This window comes from Penaeus chinensis, chromosome 8, assembly GCF_019202785.1.
Source record: "Penaeus chinensis breed Huanghai No. 1 chromosome 8, ASM1920278v2, whole genome shotgun sequence".
NCBI lineage: Eukaryota > Metazoa > Arthropoda > Malacostraca > Decapoda > Penaeidae > Penaeus > Penaeus chinensis.
In genome coordinates, this window is record NC_061826.1 from 38,254,663 (window position 1) to 38,274,988 (window position 20,326).

The 20,326-nt window shown below is 49.0% G+C and overlaps 1 protein-coding gene across 1 annotated transcript in view; it reads left to right on the forward strand.

Annotated features, from left to right (window-relative positions):
* LOC125028328 (innexin inx2-like) overlaps window positions 1-20,326 on the forward strand; it is a 38,083-nt gene that overhangs the window by 13,564 nt on the left and 4,193 nt on the right. The window contains exon 3 of the mRNA XM_047617807.1: window positions 9,376-9,565. Within this exon, the coding sequence (XP_047473763.1) occupies window positions 9,376-9,565 (190 nt within the window). The remainder of the gene's footprint in view (window positions 1-9,375; window positions 9,566-20,326) is intronic.

Consider the following 20,326-nt stretch of genomic DNA (forward strand, 5'->3'; position numbering starts at 1 on the left):
CCCCCCCCCTTTTTTTTTCGTTTTCATTCACACACACAAACACGCGCACATACATTCACCCTTCACACTAGTCACACTTCTTTACACATTTATTTTCACTTACGCCACCCCCTCCCTACCTTCGCCCCTTTTTCTACTCCCCCCCTCCCCCCTCCCTCCCTCCCAAGTGCTGCGTCACCCTTCACCCTTACCACACCTCTACGTCCCTCCCCCTATTTCCAGCTTTCACCCTTCACCCTCGTCTCGTGTTGCGTCCTCCTCCCTCCTCCTCGTCCTTCCTTCCTTCCTTCCTTCCTTCCTTCCTTCCTTCCTCCTCTTCTCATCTTCCTCCTCTTCTCTTCCTCCTCTCATCTTCCTCCTCTTCTCTTCCTCCTCTCCTCCTTCCTCCTCCTCCTCCTCCTCCTCCTCCTCCTCCTCCTCCTCCTCCTCCTCCTCCTCCTCCTCCTCCTCCTCCTCCCGTAGAAGAATCGACGGTCTATTTTCGTGGTGGCTGACTCTCACGTGTACATTTCCCTGGCGGTGTATGCGGCGAGGGTGTGGGACGCTGGTAGAGCCGATGGGATTCGTATGGTTGGGTGATTGATGGTCGTCGTCGCCGCCGAGGCTGGTTCGGTGCTGTTTTGTGAAGGGCGTCAGAATGAGCGTTGTTTGGATTTGTTGCATGGTTGTTGCTGTCGGTTGTTACTTATTATTTGTTTTATTATTATTGTCAGTTATTATTACTACTACTACTACTACTACTACTACAACTACTACTGTTATTTTTTTTATCATTATTGATTATTATTTTTTATTGTCTGTATTATTTACATCATTATTTTTATCACCTACTACTACTACTACTACTACTACTACTACTACTACTACTACTACTACTACTACTACTACTACTACTACTACTACTACTACTACTACTACCACCACCACTACCACTACTTCCACTACCACTACTTCCACTACCACTACTTCCACTACTACTACTACTACTTCCACTACTACTACTGTTATGAGTAGTATTAAAGGTAGCACAAGAATGTCGGTGCCGTCCGTGCATGCAGCCCCTAAGACCGAAAGTTCCTCCCTCGCCCTAGGCCAGTTAGTAGTACCTGCACCAAGCCATTGTCCTCGTCAGCCGTATTTCATAGAACTTACGTCACGACTGGAACGTTGTAAATTGGCGTGGTTTGTGTACGAACGACATGACACAATGACGGTAATGACAGGAATGGTTTCATGTCCGGAGAATGTGCAGTACCCGGGCGGCTTGGGTTTTGATTTCGTTGTTTTCCGTCTCGTGTGTTTTTATTTTTTTATTTTTTATCTTACTTTTTTTTTTTTTTTTTTAAGTCTACTATCTTCACACGGTTTATATGCGTTTTTTTTTTTTTTTTTAAGCACTTCTACAATTGTCACCGTCTCTCTAAGAGTGGCATTACTTTCACTTTTCTCCGCGCACGCCCCCTTACCCTCCACTCCCTCTTCCTCCCCCTTACCCTCCACTCCCTCTTCCTCCCCCTTACCCTCCACTCCCTCTTCCTCCCCCTTACCCTCCACTCCCTCTTCCTCCCCCTTACCCTCCACTTCCTCCCCCTCTACTCCACTCCCCGGCTCCCATGACGTTGGGTAGGGGAGGGAGAGGGGAGAGGGGAAGGGGAGGGGGGAAGGGGAGGGGGGAGGAAAATACATGCACAGGGAAATGTGATACGACAATTAGCGTCACAATAAGGTGATTCCATCCGCTTTTACGACCGCAATTATCTCATGAGACGAGTAGGTGTCATTTCTTTCGACTGCGTTGTCCTCTTTGAAGTTAGCGCGTTTTTTTTTTTCTTTTTCCCTCATTCTCACTCTCTTCTCTCTCTCTGTCTGTATTATTTTTCTTTCTCTTTCTCTCCTTCCCTCACCTTCTTCCCCTATCCCCCTTCTCCTCCTCCCTTATTTCCTTCTCTTCACCCTCCCTCACCTTCTCCCCCTACCCCCTTTCTCCTCCTCTCTTCCTTCTCTTCACCCTCCGATAATCTCTCCCTCTCTCGCCCGTCATACACCCAGTTTTGTGAAGCTATGTATGTAAAAAAAATGGCAAGTGATATATGTATAAAATAGCTTTAAATAATGTATGATAGTCGTATACGATTAAAAACGATCGCCAAACGAGCTGTCGGGCGTCGTGGATCCGTGGAGTCGAGCGTTCGCGTGGAGCAGAGAAGATCGTCCAGCGTTCATGGCGGAGAAACGCGGTTGACTGAGAGCGATCGACCGTGCGTCTGTTTACAATGGCATCACGAATCTCGGGCCGAATTGAGGTTTCTTTTTTTAAGCTCTCTCTGTCGTCGGGGGAAATGCAGTGACATTTCATTGTTTCGGTATTTTCTTTATTTTATAAAAGTAGTGGCCTTTTATACAATAATACGATGTTTGTTCTTGGAAGAAAAAAGCGTCGACATTGGTAACGAGTGATCTTTTAATTTAAGTTTTGTTCCTTCGGGCGTCAAGTTTTATTTGAACTTTCATACCATGAAGTCAAGATAGACGTTAGTTTCTTATTTATAAGTTACTGGAAATAGTATAAAGATGATCAGGTAATGCATAAGGAGAGTAGCTTTTACACGCTGGTAAACTGGTTCAAAGTTCACCATAACTATTATTGTATAGGTGGAAAGACTTCGCAGACTTGCAGCAGATTATTTTAGATTTGAACGTAACAAAATAGGAGAATCTGTATTTAGATTTAGGAATTAGGGTTATTGTTTTTTTTACGTAGTGTAGATAACGTGGATATCAGAAACCCATTTTTTTTTTTTTTTTTTTTTTTTATCAACGAATCTCTCTTAACGTAAACAACGGTTTAGAATTACGGCGAAAATAATACGTAATACGAGTAGGAACTTGAAGAAGATAGGAGTTAGTCCGAGCGCCGAGAAGAACCCACGAGAGATAATGATGCCTCTGATCTGTGGCGGAGGAGGAGGAGGAGGAGGAGGAGGAGGAGGAGGAGGAGGAGGAGGAGGAGGAGGAGGAGGAGGAGGAGGAGGAGGAGGAAGGGGGAGGAGGAGGAAGGGGGGGGTTTGGGCGGGAGAGGTAGAAGGAGAGGGATAGGGAGGATGGGGAAGGCAGGAGGAGGAGGACGACATGGAAGAGAAGAAGAAAATAAAAAAAGACGAGGAGGAAGGAAAGGAGAAGGAATAGGAAAGGGAGGATTAAAAGGACGAGGAGGAAGCAGCAGCAGCAGCCGTGGTCGCCCGCCTTCCAAGTTTGGACATTGTTCGCACTCTTGGTAGTCCGGCGACGTTGGGAACCTGCTTGTCCTTTCCTCTTTTGGGAAACGTTGCTCGCTTCCCGTCTCCTTGGGGCCGCTCCCTCGGCCGCTGTCTGTCTGTCTGTCTGCCTTGTCTGTCCTTGTCTGTCCTTGCTGTAGGTACTTCTAGCTTCATCCATGTCTGTCTGTTTTCTCTCTCTCTCTCTCTCGTTTTCTCTCTCTCTCTCTCGTTTTCTCTCTCTCTCTCTCGTTTTCTCTCTCTCTCTCGTTTTCTCTCTCTCTCTCGTTTTCTCTCTCTCTCTCTCGTTTTCTCTCTCTCTCTCTCGTTTTCTCTCTCTCGTTTTCTCTCTCTCGTTTTCTCTCTCTCTCTCGTTTTCTCTCTCTCTCTCTCGTTTTCTCTCTCTCTCTCTCGTTTTCTCTCTCTCTCTCTCGTTTTCTCTCTCTCTCTCTCGTTTTCTCTCTCTCTCTCGTTTTCTCTCTCTCTCTCGTTTTCTCTCTCTCTCTCTCTCGTTTTCTCTCTCTCTCTCTCTCGTTTTCTCTCTCTCTCTCTCTCGTTTTCTCTCTCTCTCTCTCTCGTTTTCTCTCTCTCCCTCTCGTTTTCTCTCTCTCTCCCTCGTTTTCTCTCTCTCTCTCCCTCGTTTTCTCTCTCTCTCTCCCTCGTTTTCTCTCTCTCTCTCCCTCGTTTTCTCTCTCTCTCTCTCGTTTTCTCTCTCTCTCTCTCGTTTTCTCTCTCTCTCTCTCGTTTTCTCTCTCTCTCTCTCGTTTCTCTCTCTCTCTCTCGTTTTCTCTCTCTCTCTCTCGTTTTCTCTCTCTCTCTCTCGTTTTCTCTCTCTCTCTCTCGTTTTCTCTCTCTCTCTCGTTTTCTCTCTCTCTCTCGTTTTCTCTCTCTCTCTCGTTTTCTCTCTCTCTCTCGTTTTCTCTCTCTCTCTCGTTTTCTCTCTCTCTCTCTCGTTTTCTCTCTCTCTCTCGTTTTCTCTCTCTCTCTCTCGTTTTCTCTCTCTCTCTCTCGTTTTCTCTCTCTCTCTCTCGTTTTCTCTCTCTCTCTCTCGTTTTCTCTCTCTCTCTCTCGTTTTCTCTCTCTCTCTCTCGTTTTCTCTCTCTCTCTCTCGTTTTCCTCTCTCTCTCTCGTTTTCTCTCTCTCTCTCGTTTTCTCTCTCTCTCTCGTTTTCTCTCTCTCTCTCGTTTTCTCTCTCTCTCTCGTTTTCTCTCTCTCTCTCGTTTTCTCTCTCTCTCGTTTTCTCTCTCTCTCGTTTTCTCTCTCTCTCTCGTTTTCTCTCTCTCTCTCGTTTTCTCTCTCTCGTTTTCTCTCTCTCTCGTTTTCTCTCTCTCTCTCTCGTTTTCTCTCTCTCTCTCTCGTTTTCTCTCTCGCTCTCTCGTTTTCTCTCTCGCTCTCTCGTTTTCTCTCTCGCTCTCTCTCTCTCGTTTTCTCTCTCTCGTTTTCTCTCTCTCTCTCTCTCTCTCTCTCTCCCCCTCAATCTCTCCCTCCCTCCCTCCCCCTCCCTCATCCCCTTCCATTCCAAGCCCCTGGAGACTCCACCCCCATTGTGTGCGGTTTTGCCACGCCCACTCTTCTCTTCCCCCCCCCCCCCCCTCCGCCACTCCACTTTCTTACTTTCCAGCCTCCTTCTACCTTCACCCCCATTCTCCACTTCCTCCTATTTCCCTCCTCTATCCTCTATCCCCCTCCCTCCTCTTCTTTTTCTTCTCCCTTCGTTAACTTCTGATCTCTCCCTCTCTTCCCACCTCTCCTCCTCCTCCTTCCTACTACTCCTACCTCTCCTCCCTACTATTCCTCCTATTCCTCCTATTCCTCCTCCTCCTCCTCCTCCTCCCTTCTATTCTTCCCTCCTATTCCTCCTCCTCCTCCTCCTCCTCCCTTCTATTCCTCCCTCCTATTCCTCCTCCTCCTCCTCCTCCTCCTCCACCTTCTATTCCTCCCTCCTATTCCTCCTCCTCCTCCTCCTCCTCCACCTTCTATTCCTCCCTCCTATTCCTCCTCCTCCTACTTCTCCTCCCTCCTCCTCCACCTCCTACCTCTCCACCTTCCTCTTCCTCCTCCTACCTCTCTTCCCTCCTCCTCCTCCTCCTACCTCTCTTCCCTCCTCCTCCTCCTCCTACCTCTCCTCCCTCCTCCTCCACCTCCTACCTCTCCTCCCTCCTCCTCCACCTCCACCTCCTACCTCTCCTCCCTCCTCCTAGTCGTACCTTTCCTCCTCCTACTCCTCCATCGTATCTTCCTCTTCTCCCCCCCCCCCCCCCGGCCCCCACGACACCACCTGTTTTCGCCCTTCCTTTGTCACTGTCCTTTTCTCTTGCTCTATCGCATTTTGCAATATCATCATCTCCACCTCTCCATTGCCCCTCCTAGACTCGCCTCCTGCTTCGTCGCACCTACTTGTATTTATTTGATTTCCCCATTCTCCCTCCTATTTATTCCTCGTCTACTGTTTGTTTGTTTTTCTGAATGTTTTTTGTTTTCCTTGTTCGTGTTTTTTGTACGTTTTCCTTTTTCTTCCTTGTTCGTGTTTTTTGTACGTTTTCCTTTTTTTTCCCCTTGTTTGTGTTTTTTGTACGTTTTCCTTTTTTTTCCTTGTTCGTGTTTTTTGTACGTTTTCCTTTTTTTTTTCCTTGTTCGTGTTTTTGTACGTTTTCCTTTTTTTTCCTTGTTCGTGTTTTTTGTACGTTTTCCTTTTTTTTTCCTTGTTCGTGTTTTTGTACGTTTTCCTTTTTTTTTTCCTCTGGCTGGTCTCCTCTTCCTGAGTCTTCTCTTTTCTGCCTCTTAATCCTCCTCGATCTTCTCGTCCCTGCCTGATCCTCCTTCCTCCCCTTCCCCTTCCACCAGTGTAGCATCCTCTGCCACTTATCTCCCTACCTTCTACCCCGCCTCCTCTTTCTCCTCCTCCTTCTTCTCTTCCTCCTCCTCTTCCTCCTCTTTCCTCCCCATATCCTCCTCCTACTCCTTCCCTCCCCACCCCCCTCCTCCTACTCCTCCTTCCCTCCCCACCCCCTCCTCCTACTCCTCCTTCCCTCCCCACCCCCTCCTCCTCCTCCTCCTCCTTCCCTTCCCACCCCCTCCTCCTCCTCCTCTTCCTTCCCTTCCCACCCCGTCCTCCTCCTCTTCCTTCCCTCCCCACCCCCTCCTCCTCTTCCTTCCCTCCCCACCCCCTCCTCCTCCTCTTCCTTCCCTCCCCACCCCCTCCTCCTCCTCTTCCTTCCCTCCCCACCCCCTCCTCCTCCTCCTCCTTCCCTCCCCACCCCCTCCTCCTCCTCCTCCTCCTTCCCTCCCCACCCCCTCCTCCTCCTCCTCCTCCTCCTCCTCCTCCTCCTCCTTCCCTCCCCACCCCCTCCTCCTCCTCCTCCTCCTCCTCCTCCTCCTCCTCCTCCTTCCCTCCCCACCCCCTCCTCCTCCTCCTCCTCCTCCTCCTTCCCTCCCCACCCCCTCCTCCTCCTCCTCCTCCTCCTTCCCTCCCCACCCCCTCCTCCTCCTCCTCCTCCTCCTTCCCTCCCCACCCCCTCCTCCTCCTCCTCCTCCTCCTTCCTTCCCCACCCCCTCCTCCTCCTCCTCCTCCTCCTCCTCCTTCCCCACCCCCTCCTCCTCCTCCTCCTCCTCCTCCTCCTTCCCTCCCCACCCCCTCCTCCTCCTCCTCCTCCTCCTCCTTCCCTCCCCACCCCCTCCTCCTCCTCCTCCTCCTCCTCCTTCCCTCCCCACCCCCTCCTCCTCCTCCTCCTCCTCCTCCTTCCCTCCCCACCCCCTCCTCCTCCTCCTTCCTCCCCACCCCCTCCTCCTCTTCTCTTCTTCCTCCTCCCCTTCCCCCCTCAAATTTGTTTTCCTCCCACTTTCTGCAATCAAGTGTGAGGAGGAGGAGGAGGAGGAGGAGGAGGAGGAGGAGGAGGAGGGAGTGCATTTAAGGAAGCTCAGAGAGAGAGACCGCCCGCCGCATTATAAAATTACGTGTCATGTTGAGCTCACTCTTGCAGTGTTTTTTTTTTTACGACTATTATCCATCTTATTTATTTATTATATACTTTAAGGCTCTTTATTTTTCTTAACCTAAAAATCTAGTGAACGCCCAGGCACGTGCTTGCTGAACGCGAAACACGCCACTCGTGGGTGTGTGTGTGTGTGTGCGTGCGTGCGTGCGTACATCGTAGTATATGTGTGCGAGAGTTTGTTTTTGCTACAGTACCTGTATTAGAAGACTATTTATTTGTATATTTTTGTTTGTCGGCGTTGGTATATCAGTTTAACAAGCCTCTTTTTATGTTTGTTTGTTCCCGTAACTATCGGTATTTTGCTTGATCCTATAGAAGGCGGAGTGTATGTGAGTAGGAAATGACTTAAGTATATAAGTAAGGCTGCTCACGCGCGGGTGCCCCTCGGTCGCACATAGGTAATTGCCTTCTGCTGCAACAAAATGAATGACTGTATGTTGGTGCATTGAGCGCATGGCGGAGTCGTATCCCATTGCAAGGTGGGCTTTTGTTTTCATGGCGTGTCGATGGCATTTGTTTGTGTCGAAGAGAAAATTTATGAGAGAGAGAGAGAGAGAGAGAGAGAGAGAGAGAGAGAGAGAGAGAGAGAGAGAGAGAGAGAGAGAGAGAGAGAGAGAGAGAGAGAGAGAGGGGGAGAGGGGGGGGGTGCTAGAGGGGGAGAGAGACCGAGAGAAAGCGCCCGACTTGCTAGTGGAGAGAGATTCAATTGACTTATATTAATTTACCCTCTTTAATCTCTTCTTTAATCCGTCCATCCATCCATCCAGTTCCACCGCCATTAGGTAAATCAGTTTCCCACTAGTCGAGTAAAGCCTGTCGCAATTTTTTTTTTCTTCTGTTAAGCATCTTCATCCCTGTGTTAGGATCTATCTTCCCTCCACTCCCCCACCCCTTCCCTCTCCCAATTCCTCCACCCTTCCCCTACCCCTTCCCACATTCCCCTCCACCACCCTTCCCCTCCCCCATTCCCCCTCCACAATTCCCCATTCCATCCATCCAGTTCCACCGCCATTAGGTAAATCAGTTTCCCACTAGTCGAGTAAAGCCTGTCGCAATTTTTTTTTTCTTCTGTTAAGCATCTTCATCCCTGTGTTAGGATCTATCTTCCCTCCACTCCCCCACCCCTTCCCTCTCCCAATTCCTCCACCCTTCCCCTACCCCTTCCCACATTCCCCTCCACCACCCTTCCCCTCCCCCATTCCCCCTCCACAATTCCCCATTCCCCCTTCTTCCTTTCCCCTTCCCCTCCCCTCCCCTCCCCCTCCCCCTCCCCCTCCCCCTCCCCCTCCCCCCTCCGCAGCATCCGTTCCACCCCGCCGTCTTTTGCATCTTCTCTCTCCCACTATTTTGTTGCCCTGATCATTACCCGATCCAGTGACCCCAGACGAAAGTGTGGTGCGGGAGGGGGGGTGGGGTTGGGGGTGTTGTGAGGTCTCCGCCTCTCCCTTTAATGATCTCTTTTCTCTCTCTCTTTCTCTTTTGTGTGTGTGTGTTTTGTTTGTTTGTTTGTTTTTCCTACTTTTGGTTCTTTGGCTTTGCTTCGCCTTTTTATTTATTTTAGTCCTCCCCTACCCTACTTTGATCCTTCTTTTATCTCGTCTTTCTCGTCTTTACGGTTCCTTAGTATTTCTTCTCGTTATTTTAACTCTTTTTTCTCTCTCTCCCCCTCTCCCTTCTATCGTATCTGTGATTTCTTTTAAACTTCCTCTCTCTAGAACTTTATATTTCTCCTTTCTTTACCAGTATTGGGCACTTTTCCCCCTTCCTCGCCTTCGTTCCTGCTCCCTTGTTTCCACGCCCTTGGTCCTGGCAGCAGCAAGAAGTCCTATCCGCATGCCATGTCGTTGACCATGCAGTTAATTGTGCGGTTGCCATGCATTTGAAGTTACTCTGTAGTGCCTTATGAGGTTGCCATACTTTGAATAGGAAGTTACCATGCAGTTCCTTATGCAGTTGCCATAGATTCGACTAGGAAGTTACCATGCAGTTCCTTATGCCGTAGCCATGCATTTTGAATACAAGGTTCCCATGCAAAGTGATCATGCGGCCTACCATGCCTTATGAAACATTCAATCGCCATGCAGTTTGTCCCTCACACGCCTCTCTCTCTTCTCTCCGCCCCACAGGAAGTTCGGATCGTCAGGCACCATCGAAACCCACGACACGATGTGCGTGCTGGCGGTGAACATCATCAACGAGAAGATCTACATTTTCATCTGGTTCTGGCTCGTGTGTCTGACGGCCATCACCGCGCTGTGGCTCGTCTACCGCGTGCTCATCATCTTCTCCTCCGACGTTCGCTTCAAGCTCCTTCAGGTGAGTGTTGGAAGGGGGTGGGGGTAGGGGAGAGGTGGGAAAGGGGCGGGAGGGGAGAAGAAGGGGGGAAAGGGGCGGGAAGGAGGGAGGGGGGGGAAGGGGTGGGAGGGATGGAGGGGGGAAGGGGTGGGAGGAGGGAGAGAGGAACGCGAAACGATGGAGGGAGGAGGAGGAGGAGGAGGAGGAGGAGGAGGAGGAGGAGGAGGAGGAGGAGGAGGAGGAGGAGGAGGAGGAGGAGGAGGAGGAGGAGGAGGAGGAGGAGGAGGAGGAGAGGGATCTTGAGTTGAGTGAGGAGGCCTTGTGGCTAAGTTTTTTTAAAGAGAGCTGTGAGTTGGTAGGTGGGTTGGATCATGGCGCGGAAGGGGAGGAAAAGTAGAGTTGTGTGGGTGAAAAGGCATTATGAATTATATATATATACATATATATATATATTTTTTTTTTTTTTTGGGGGGGTGGTAAGGGCGGGGGGAGGCCTGGATATAGGATTCGCGGCAGGATATGTAACCCATTCTGGCAGCAAATCACCCCGAAATTATCGAAATCGGTCTGTGATATTTACTTAATAATTTAATGCGAAATTATTATTTATGTAGCCTCCCGAAATGGAGAAATTATGCTTCTACGTTGTAAACTGGTGTGGCCCACTAGACACTCGTTAATGACGCTCCTGTTTGTATCTGTCAATAATTTTGGGTAATAAAACGTTGTGCAAATAATTGTATGTTTAGCTTCTGTGGTGTATTTAATTGTTCAGCCATTCTCCATCATTCTGTATTTTATCGTATACGCTTTATTATATATATAATATATATATTATTATGAATAGCGTCTTGTCTATCAGATGCCAATGGTCGATCATCATAATTAGTAATATAAGCAGAAAAAAATTGTAATATTACATCAGTAAATAAGTGAATCGATAAAATATAAACCAAATGAAGATAAGAGGACTAGTCTGACTGATCAAACCTGGTGCTTCGTTTTACCCGAACCTTTATGATGCTCTTTTGTTTTGTGGGATTCGATCTGTTCTTGTGGACTCTTTAGATGCTTTATATTTGTTTAAAATTTGTTATGATGCTCTTTTTTTCGCGTGGGATTCGATCTGCTCTTGGGGAGTCTAATCGAATCTCGGTGTATATACTTTTTTCAGGGTAGTATAGGTAAGGATAGGTAAGAGCATAGGAGAGGTTAAAAATATTGGAAGATGAAGTAAGGGGAATATGTACAAAGTAGCTGTGCTTTTAGGATGATTATTAGTCTGTTGACGGAGGTGTGTGGGGGTGAGGGAGGGGGAGAGGGAGAGGGGGAAGGATAATCATGATTAGGAGGGACGCTATAAATGCATTTTGGTTTTCTTCATTCCCCTTTTCCCTTTTTTTTGTTTTAAAAATTACTCGTTTAATTTTTATTTATTTATTCATTTATTTGTGTTTGACCTCTCTCGTCTCTGATGCTTTTGTTGACGCTGATTTGCGTGCCTGAATGTCGGCCAGACCAGATTGGTGCCTCATTTGCTTTCCTTGTTTGGCTCGGTTTGCCTCGTCCTGTTAGTCTCGTGTTTGTTTGTTTGTAATTTTGTCTGTGCGAATAGGGAGTGTTATTTGTGTTTAGGGAGGGGAAAGCGAGATTTATTCGAATCCGTTCGAAAAGGGCATTACTTTCCAAGCAGTTTTATGACCTCTCGAATGGATCTTTAGTGAGGACCCTTTTTTTTTATAAATGGGGAGTGGAGGAGGGACGGGGTGTTTGGGGACATTCCTAGGCCTATTCATTAAAGCTGGGGTTGCCTTCATGCCTTAGTTATTATTTTGAAGCTATTTCTTTCTTCCATGCCGTTGAAATTAACCTAGACTGCCATTAAACTCATTCATCCTTATTATATCCTTCTCTGAAAGGAAGGTTTGAAAAAAAAATCGTCACGTACTTTCTATTAATATATTCACATCATATCGTAGCAAGAGGCAATCTCTTGGTCGTACCTCGTGACCAGCCGTCGGTGTGAGTCGCGGACTGGGTGAATGTCACCCCGACGGCGCACAAACGGGGCCTGGTTGATGCATTACTACTCGCCAGACCTTGCCTCCTTTGCGTCACCCTTTGGCGGGGATCCCCTTGGCACCAGCATAGAGCGTTTACGGTCGAAATAACACTTGAATTGGATTGTTATTTATTATTATTGTTGTTATTGTTGTTGTTATTATTATATTTTTTGCGGGGGTTATTTTGAGAATTGTTTATTCGTTCCCCGTTGTTCGTCCGAGTTCTGGAGAAGCTGCTGTCTTCGAAGGAGGGTTGACAGTTAGGCTGATAAATGGCGGCGGGCGGCAGGGCAGCGAGGGTGCCTGACCCGGTCGCGGCCGGGGTGAAGGCGAGGGAAAGTAAAATGCAGCTCCCTTTGTGCGAGAGGGGTCGGCCAGACTCCCCAACCGCAGCGGGAGGACCACGGGGCTCGCACATGCTGTTCTGGCCCTCGCTCGACACAGTAACAACACAGTTCTCTGCGCCGCATGACTCATGGCACTGCAGCCTTTGCGCGGAGGTTCTGCAGTTACCAAAACGGGGATAAGCAAACTGCGAATTGCAATTACCCATTATTTAAGCTCCCGTTTTAATTAAAAAGACAGCAACAACCGCACGGCACGCGGACGGCCGTGTGGCCAGACGCGAAAGATTCCAAGCCCGTGACCACAATAGCGAGGAACCTGTTACACCAGTCGGCATAAAATTAGACATGGCACGAGACGAGGAAGGAAGCAGATTTGCGTCACTCGATTGCGTCATTCGCCGTACAAACGGCAGCGGGTGACATGAGCAGGTGAATTAATACCCTGAGCTATTGGATACTCACTCGGCCCAAGCAAACACTCCGGTAAAAGGCAACTGTGCTTCGGGTCTTCAACTTACAATTGCTTGCCTTCAGTGTAACGTACAAACAAACAAGACAAAACACAAGCTCTACACCTGATCAAAGAAAGCGGCTTGGGGAGGGAGAGGCCGAGGGAGGAGGGGGCGGATCCAAAGCACTCCTCTGAACTCCGCGAGTTCACCGTGATCACGGCAGCTAAACATTCTCGTCTACCACGACTCGACCCATATCTCCATTCTTAACCCCGTCTCAAACGCCTGTATCCCGTTGTTCCGACCAGAATCCACATCCACAACTCCAATCCCCAACCTCACCCCCACACACTCATGACCCCGCCCCTCCCGACTTCCCTACCCCTTATCCCACCCCTCCCAACTTCCCTACCCCTTACCCCACCCCTATCGACTTCCCTACCCCTTACCCCACCCCTCCCGACTTCCCTAACCCATACCCCGCCCCACCCCCATTCGTCCTCGAGGACAGGGCATCCCAAGGCCAAGACGGCATTGGGGTAAGCTGACTAGACCGACTTATCGCGCTCGGAGAAAGCCCACGGTGTTATCCAAGGCGGATCGACGTCTGGGAATTGGATAAGGATGAGAAGGGATTCCAAAATTTAGGTTTTAGGATAAGACATCGCCTCTTTTAAGAAAATGGGGCAGAATTTTCCGTTGTTGTTGGGGAGGCTGGATTTAAGGGGGGATCGTCACGCAGCAAAAGGTTGGGTCTCTCCATCGCGGTTTTGGATTCACCAGAAATAGATTCATCTTTGCTAGGCTTTCTGGTAGGCCTCGGTGCTAAGTCGCGGTGGATGTGGTTAATGATAGCCGATTACAGTGGTAGTGGCAGGGTATGCGGGCATCTGTTGGGCGGCGCCAACCACTGCTCCACTTAGAATTGGTCGTCTGATTGAGCTCGTTGTAGTAATGTCAAACCTCGCGCGCGTTTGGTTGTTTACGCGACACTCAACCTCGCCAGACAGGGATTTTCCTTCTGTGTTTGTAGTTCAGTCCAAATCTCTCGTTAAAGTGTGGATTCGAAGCGCGAAGATCGGCCGTTCTGACCCGTAGGATAACAGAAGAGGATAAAGAGGAGAGAGACAGAAAAAAAAAAAATGAAAACGAGAGGATGGACGCTGTGTGATTGGCCGAGGGCTGTGACGTCACGATGGGGATTATGCGAGCGAGGGCTGTGAGTGGCTGCCTTGTTCCCTCGGCTGTCACATCTCTCGCGCACTACGAAGAAATAAAGAGATAAACACAGTATTCAATTACTTCTCTTTTTACGCTCTACCACCTTATTTAGCTCAAGCAACCAAGGGAGATGAATATACTAGCGCTTATGTCACAGAGTCGAGAAGGCATCCGTGATTTTTGTTCAAGATATTTTGGTCAGTTCAAGATCATGACACCCACGGACACGAAGGAGGAATTCTGTAATTATAATCAACATACGAGTATTTGTGGTTTCCGCTTTTCATCTCATTTCCTTTTCTAAATTTTGCCTTCATACCTCTTTTTTTTCCCTTCATGACATGTTTGTGGAATTTAAATTGATCCTGACAGACATAGTGATGATTGAAAAATACCCTTAACCCAATGCCGTCGGGGAAAATGAACAAAAAATGGGGAAAATGCTGTGCCCATTTTCTGTATTTTGTGTGAAATGTCTGCTCATAGATGGCTCTGCTAGTGCTTAGCCACAAAGGAGTCAATTAGTAGACCTTGTGACCATACGTGATTTGAATTGGCGGGAAAAACGTGTTTTTTACTAGTGCTATGGATATCGATGGTGTTATTTTTATTATAAACATTATAATTATTATAATGTTTTTCAATATTAGTAACAGCAAAATAAGATAATGTAAAATATTTCGTAAATCAAAGAAAAGGGTGAACGGGCGAGACGGGCAGTACTCCTAACTGGCTCATTGGTGACTTAGTACAAGTATAGCCATCTATGTGTAAAAACAATCAAACAAGTACTAACAGTGGGCATAGCACGTGTCTACCCGTCGTACCCGTCGGCAAGGGGTTAAGGAAATGACCCCATGGTATGAGGAGTTTGATGTCCTTTTTGTTAAAAAAAAAAAAAAAAAAAAAAAAAAAATACAGCTCCAATAAACATAAATGAAAAACAACCTATCTAGAAAAAAAAATCAGTCTACTCATTATTTTAATCTTACGGCTTTGTTCCATTTATCAGTGTAGTACATGTTACTCTATTTAGTACACATGTTACTATACTTTCAATTTTGTTCGCCTGTGTAATTGCGCTGAAGTCTTCTCCCTTTGTACACGGAACCCCAGACACGTCTCCTTTCACAGCCTGCCTGCTTCGGTGTTCAGCTTCGGCTTCATTTGCTCGGGCTTCAGATCCGTTGCATCTCTAGCGTCGCATCCGTCGCCCAGCTTCCTCTCCCGCCTGCTTTGTTGCGTAACCCGTCGGAGGAAACGCCCATATCAGTGTTGTCTCTTTCTCGCGTTCCCTTTCTCTTTCTCTTTCCTCCCCTCTCCTCTCTATCTTTCTATCTTTTTTTTTTTTCCTTTCTTTGTCTCCCCTCCTTCCCTCCTCTCTTTCTCTTTCTCTCTTCTCCCTCCATCCCTCGTCTGTCTCTATCTCTCTCTATATATATATATCTTTATCTTTATCTTCATCTCTCTCTCTCTCTCTCTCTCCCCCCCCTACCCTCCCTCCCTCTTCTCTCTCTCTCTCTCTCTCTCTCTCTCTCTCTCTCTCTCTCTCTCTCTCTCTCTCTCTCTCTCTCTCTCTCTCTCTCTCTCTCTCTCTCTCTCCCCCCCTCCCCCCTACCCTCCCTCCCTCTTCTCTCTCTCTCTCTCTCTCTCTCTCTCTCTCTCTCTCTCTCTCTCTCTCTCTCTCTCTCTCTCTCTCTCTCTCCCCCCCCCCCTACCCTCTCTCTCTCTCTCTCTCTCTCTCTCTCTCTCTCTTCTCCCCTACCCCCTCCCTCTCTCTCTCTCTCTCTCTCTCTCTCTCTCTCTCTCTCTCTCTCCTCCTCTCTCTCTCTCTCTCTCTCCCCTACCCTCCCTCCTCTCTTCTCTCTCTCTCTCTCTCTCTCTCGCTCTTCTCTCTCGCTCTCTCTCTCTCTCTCTCCCCTACCCTCCCTCCCTCTTCTCTCTCTCTCTCTCTCTCTCTCTCTCATCTCTCTCTCTCTCGTCTCTCTCTCTCTCTCTCTCTCTCTCTCTCCCCCCCCCCCCTACCCTCCCTCCCTCTTCTCTCTTCTCTCTCTCTCTTCTCTCTCTCCTCTCTCATCTCTCTCTCTCTCTCTCTCTCTCTCTCTCTCTCTCTCCCCCCTACCCTCCCTCCTCTTCCTCTCTCTCTCTCTCTCTCCTCTCCCCTCCTCCCTCCCTCTTCTCTCTCTCTCTCTCTCTCCCCCCTATCTCCTCTCTCTCTCTCTCTCTCTCTCTCTCCTCCCCCCCCTACCCTCCCTCCCTCTTCTCTCTTCTCCTCTCTCTCTCTCTCCCTCCCCCTACCCTCCCTCCCTCTTCTCTCTCTCTCTCTCTCTCTCCCCCTCTACCCTCCCTCCGCTCGTCTCTCTCTCTCTCTCTCTCCCCCTCCCTCCTCTCTCTCTCTCTCTCTCTCTCTCTCTCTCTCTCTCTTCTCTCTCTCTCTCTCTCTCTCTCTCTCCCCTACCCTCCCTCCCTCTTCTCTCTCTCTCTCTCCCCTACCCTCCCTCCCTCTTCTCTCTCTATCTCCCCTACCCTCTCTCTCTCTCTCTCTCTCTCTCTCTCTCTCTCTCTCTCTCTCTCTCTCTCTCTCTCTCTCTCTCTCTCTCCCCCCTACCCTCCCTCCCTCTTCTCTCTCTCTCTCTCTCCCCTACCCTCCCTCCCTCTTCTCTCTCTCTCTCTCTCCCCTACACTCCCTCCCTCTTCTCTCTCTCTCTCTCTCTCCTACCCTCCCTCCCTCCCCTACCCTCCCTCCCTCTTCTCTCTCTCTCTCTCTCTCTCTCTCTCTCTCTCTCTCTCTCTCTCTCTCTCTCTCTCTCTCTCTCTCTCTCTCTCTCCCCTACCCTCCCTCCCTCTTCTCTCTTTCTCTCCCCTACCCTCCCTCCCTCTTCTCTCTTTCTCTCCCCTACCCTCCCTCCCTCTTCTCTCTTTCTCTCCCCTACCCTCCCTCCCTCTTCTCTCTTTCTCTCCCCTACCCTCCCTCCCTCTTCTCTCTTTCTCTCCCCTACCCTCCCTCCCTCTTCTCTCTCTCTCTCCCCTACCCTCCCCCCCCTCTCTCTCCCCTACCCTCCCCCCCCCCCCCTCTCTCTCTCTCTCTCTCTCTCTCTCTCTCTCTCTCTCTCTCTCTCTCTCTCTCTCTCTCTCTCTCTCTCTCTCTCTCTCTCTCTCTCTCTGAGCGCCTTGTCACATCTCCGTGTCAAGTCGCGGCCGGGCCGGGAGGAGGCAGGCAGCTGTAGACGAGACGAGTGTCACGTTACCAGCCTGTACCACTGCCTCTCTTCTCCCTCGGACTTGGCACTCGGCGAGGGGGGATGGGGTTGGAGAGGGGGGGGGGTTAAGCATGATCTTGGGGGAGAGGCCGAGTGCGAGAGGTCAGTTTTCTCATCTCAAGTGTTGCCTTAAACTGATGGGATCATCCGCCATGCAGCATCTTCTCTCTCTCTCTCAACTCCTTGGCACGTGATGGGTGGTGTTCGTGTGCATCTCCCTGTCCGATCCTGAAGATGTGCTGGTTACACATCCTCAGACACACACGCGTGAACAGATTGTACACACAGATACACACGCAGATAGACACACACATACAGAGGTAGTTATACACAGGGGTAGATTTGCACACAGATAGATACACGCCCACAGATATACACAAAATCCTTTGTAGCAGAAGTTTTTTTTTTTTTTTTTTTTTTTTTTTTTTTTTTTTTTTTTTATACTAGCATGAGCTGCCATGAGTAATTCCACAAGAAGCAAATGAATATTCGGAAAATGTGCTGACGTCATGTTACCTTTTAATTGAATTCGTCGGGCTGAAGATGAGCTGAGAGGAGTGACTGGCCACACAGCAATCACACGCACACGTATACTTACACGCACATGCACACGTACATCCACACGCAGACATGGTGTATACCATAAAGATTGGACGCGCGCACACGCCCCCCCCCCCCCCCCCCTACACACACACACAAAATATGGATGTATTAATTCAATCTTTAATATATATTACTTATACCAATAGGAGTCAGAATTCTAGTAAACGTCCACGCACATAATTATAAACTCTCAATAGTATGTCCGGTCTTGTTTTTTTTTTTTTTTTTTTTCTAGGAAAATTTGTTGCGTTTTCCTCAGCTCGAAATCTCTGAGAAGAAGAAAACTGCATTTCCTTGAAAAGAAGAAGGAAGCGCAGTTTTGAGTATATCCACGATGAATACAAGGCTTGGTTAGCACTAAGAGGAAATTCTCTCCCCTCCATCTTCTCTCCCCCCCCCCTTTCTTCCCTTCTATCCCCTTCGTCCCCTCATCCGCTTTCCCTCTGCCTCCTGTCTCCCCTCCTCCTCCACCCCTTCTTCCCTAGTACATTTCTACCCGTGGCTTCCTCTCTACCCAAGGCCCGCCACAACGCGTTCATGGTTTTCAGTGTTTGTCTTTGCGATTAGCAGCTGAGGCGAAGGCGATAATGGACGTCGAAATGAATCCGTCATTAAATTTAAAAGTTTGAGACCCACGGCGGCTTGAAACACACCTGCGAGAGACACCCGTGAATGAGCCGTCTAACGGGAAGAAAGTGCGGATGAAGGGAAATGAGGGTGACGCCCGCCCAAGGCTATGTGGCCCATACACGCGCCTGTGAAGACGACGCGTTATGACCTATAAACACGTCGCAGTTTATCACGGGGAGGCATATGGCCGGAGGAAATCGGGGTAGAGGAAGAAACGTGGGCGTTGCGATTTGTAGAACTAGTCGTCGGACAGTGACTGGGTGCTTGTTATCGAAGGGAGAGAGGATAAACAAACTGTAAATCCGGGGATCCGGTACTACAAGAACGGTGGTGTCTGTTACGCTTCTGAGGCGCCATTTTGTGAACGAAGAGTAGCATGTTTCTGTTGTTGCTTTTTCTTACTCTAATTGAAGGGCGACCGTCTAAGGTTTTTTTTTTCGTGGGACATCATTCATTCTGACAGCATCAAAACTTGCATTTTCATTTACTCCTTCGTTGCATTGCATTGACTTGCAGATTAATGCTGAACGCGTGTCAAGCTAGACGTGATAAACACCGATTTATGCAATGCCGAATCCGAAATGAGTTCCTACTAACGTGTTCTGATTTTTACTTGGGGGAAAAAAAGGCAGAAACCCATCCCTCGCAGATTTAATTAATCGTTGATTTAATCAAGGCCTTTACTCGTCTTCAATTCAGGTAACCATTTAAAAACTGCAGTAGTTGGGGACCTTCCGTCTACTGTAAATAGCAAAGGTCAGGGAAACCGAGGAGGATGGAATTGGCCAAGGTCGCGGCGAATCTCTAGGGTGACATTTATGACCACTTCGTCACGCCACGAACAAACTCGACGGGAAACGCGCTGCATTTTCATTCATGTATATTGTATGAACGTAGAAAATCGTATCCATTGTTTGGACTCGCATGTTTATTCATCTTGTCACATTTGCCATTGGCTTTGGTTTAATTTTTTTACAACTTTTAACGTTTGCTGTCTATCACTGAGCTTCCGTTTTGCTCGTATGCTATCTCAACTTCTAATTATCTCTACTGTCAAACGCAACCCTCTCTTTACCCCCTCCCCTTCCCCTCCTCCACCCCCTCCCCTCTTCCACCCCCTCCCCTCCTCTCTTCCACCCCCTCCCCTCCTCTCTTCCACCCCCTCCCCTCCTCTCTTCCACCCCTTCCCCTCCCCTCTTCCACCCCTCCCCTCCTCTCTTCCACCCCTTCCCCTCCCCTCTTCCACCCCCTCCCCTCCTCTCTTCCACCCCTTCCCCTCCCCTCTTCCACCCCCTCCCCTCCTCTCTTCCACCCCTTCCCCTCCCCTCTTCCACCCCCTCCCCTTCCCCTCTTCCACCCCCTCCCCTTCCCCTCTTCCACCCTCTCCCCCTCCCCTCTTCCACCCCCTCCCCTCTTCCACCCCCTCCCCCTCCCCTCTTCCACCCCCTCCGTATGTCTACCGCGACCAGCGCCAAACTGACACCGGAAGTGACCATGGTTCCGGAGGCGTGTGTCCTGGCGTGGCAGGGAGGAGTTCGGGAGTGTAGTCCATGTTTTAGAAAACGTATCGGCTTCTCGCTCGACAAGGCAGTGTGATTATGTGTTCATTCATTAGATACTACCTCGAGTACTGTACATGCTGCAGTGTCAGATGGTATTTCCGTATGCAGTAGTGGAAGGTTAAAGCACAGCGGAATTGTGCATGTCTAGTGTAGGCAATTTCGACGTATATATCGTTCTTATAATTGTTTGAGGCAGCCTAAGCCTATGTCCGCCGCCCATCCGCACTTCCGCTCTGGTCTGGGCCACGCAGTCACTACTCACGCCTCTCTACTTTTATGTCGCCGCCCTCATTATACCTCACTATATCTCACCATTTCCCTCGCGCCTGTCCACATCCATATCCACACGCAATGTGTATTTACGAAGCTTAGTATTCCTAGCTTCAACTACTTCGACATCAACGCGGGAGAGACCTTCCACATCTTCACGTATATATTCGTCACGCTTGTGTGGCTGTTCTAGTGAGCGGTTCTAACAAAACGCGAGGCCGGAGGGAGAGGGTGAGGGGGTACAAAAGGCACGTTAGTGAGTAGTAGACCCGAGAGTAATATGAAGAACAAACTTGTATCCTTTACGGTGATATTGCATAAATCGTGGCTCCGATTCCAAGTCTCAAGTCTCAGAAGTTGATGGAAAAACAACT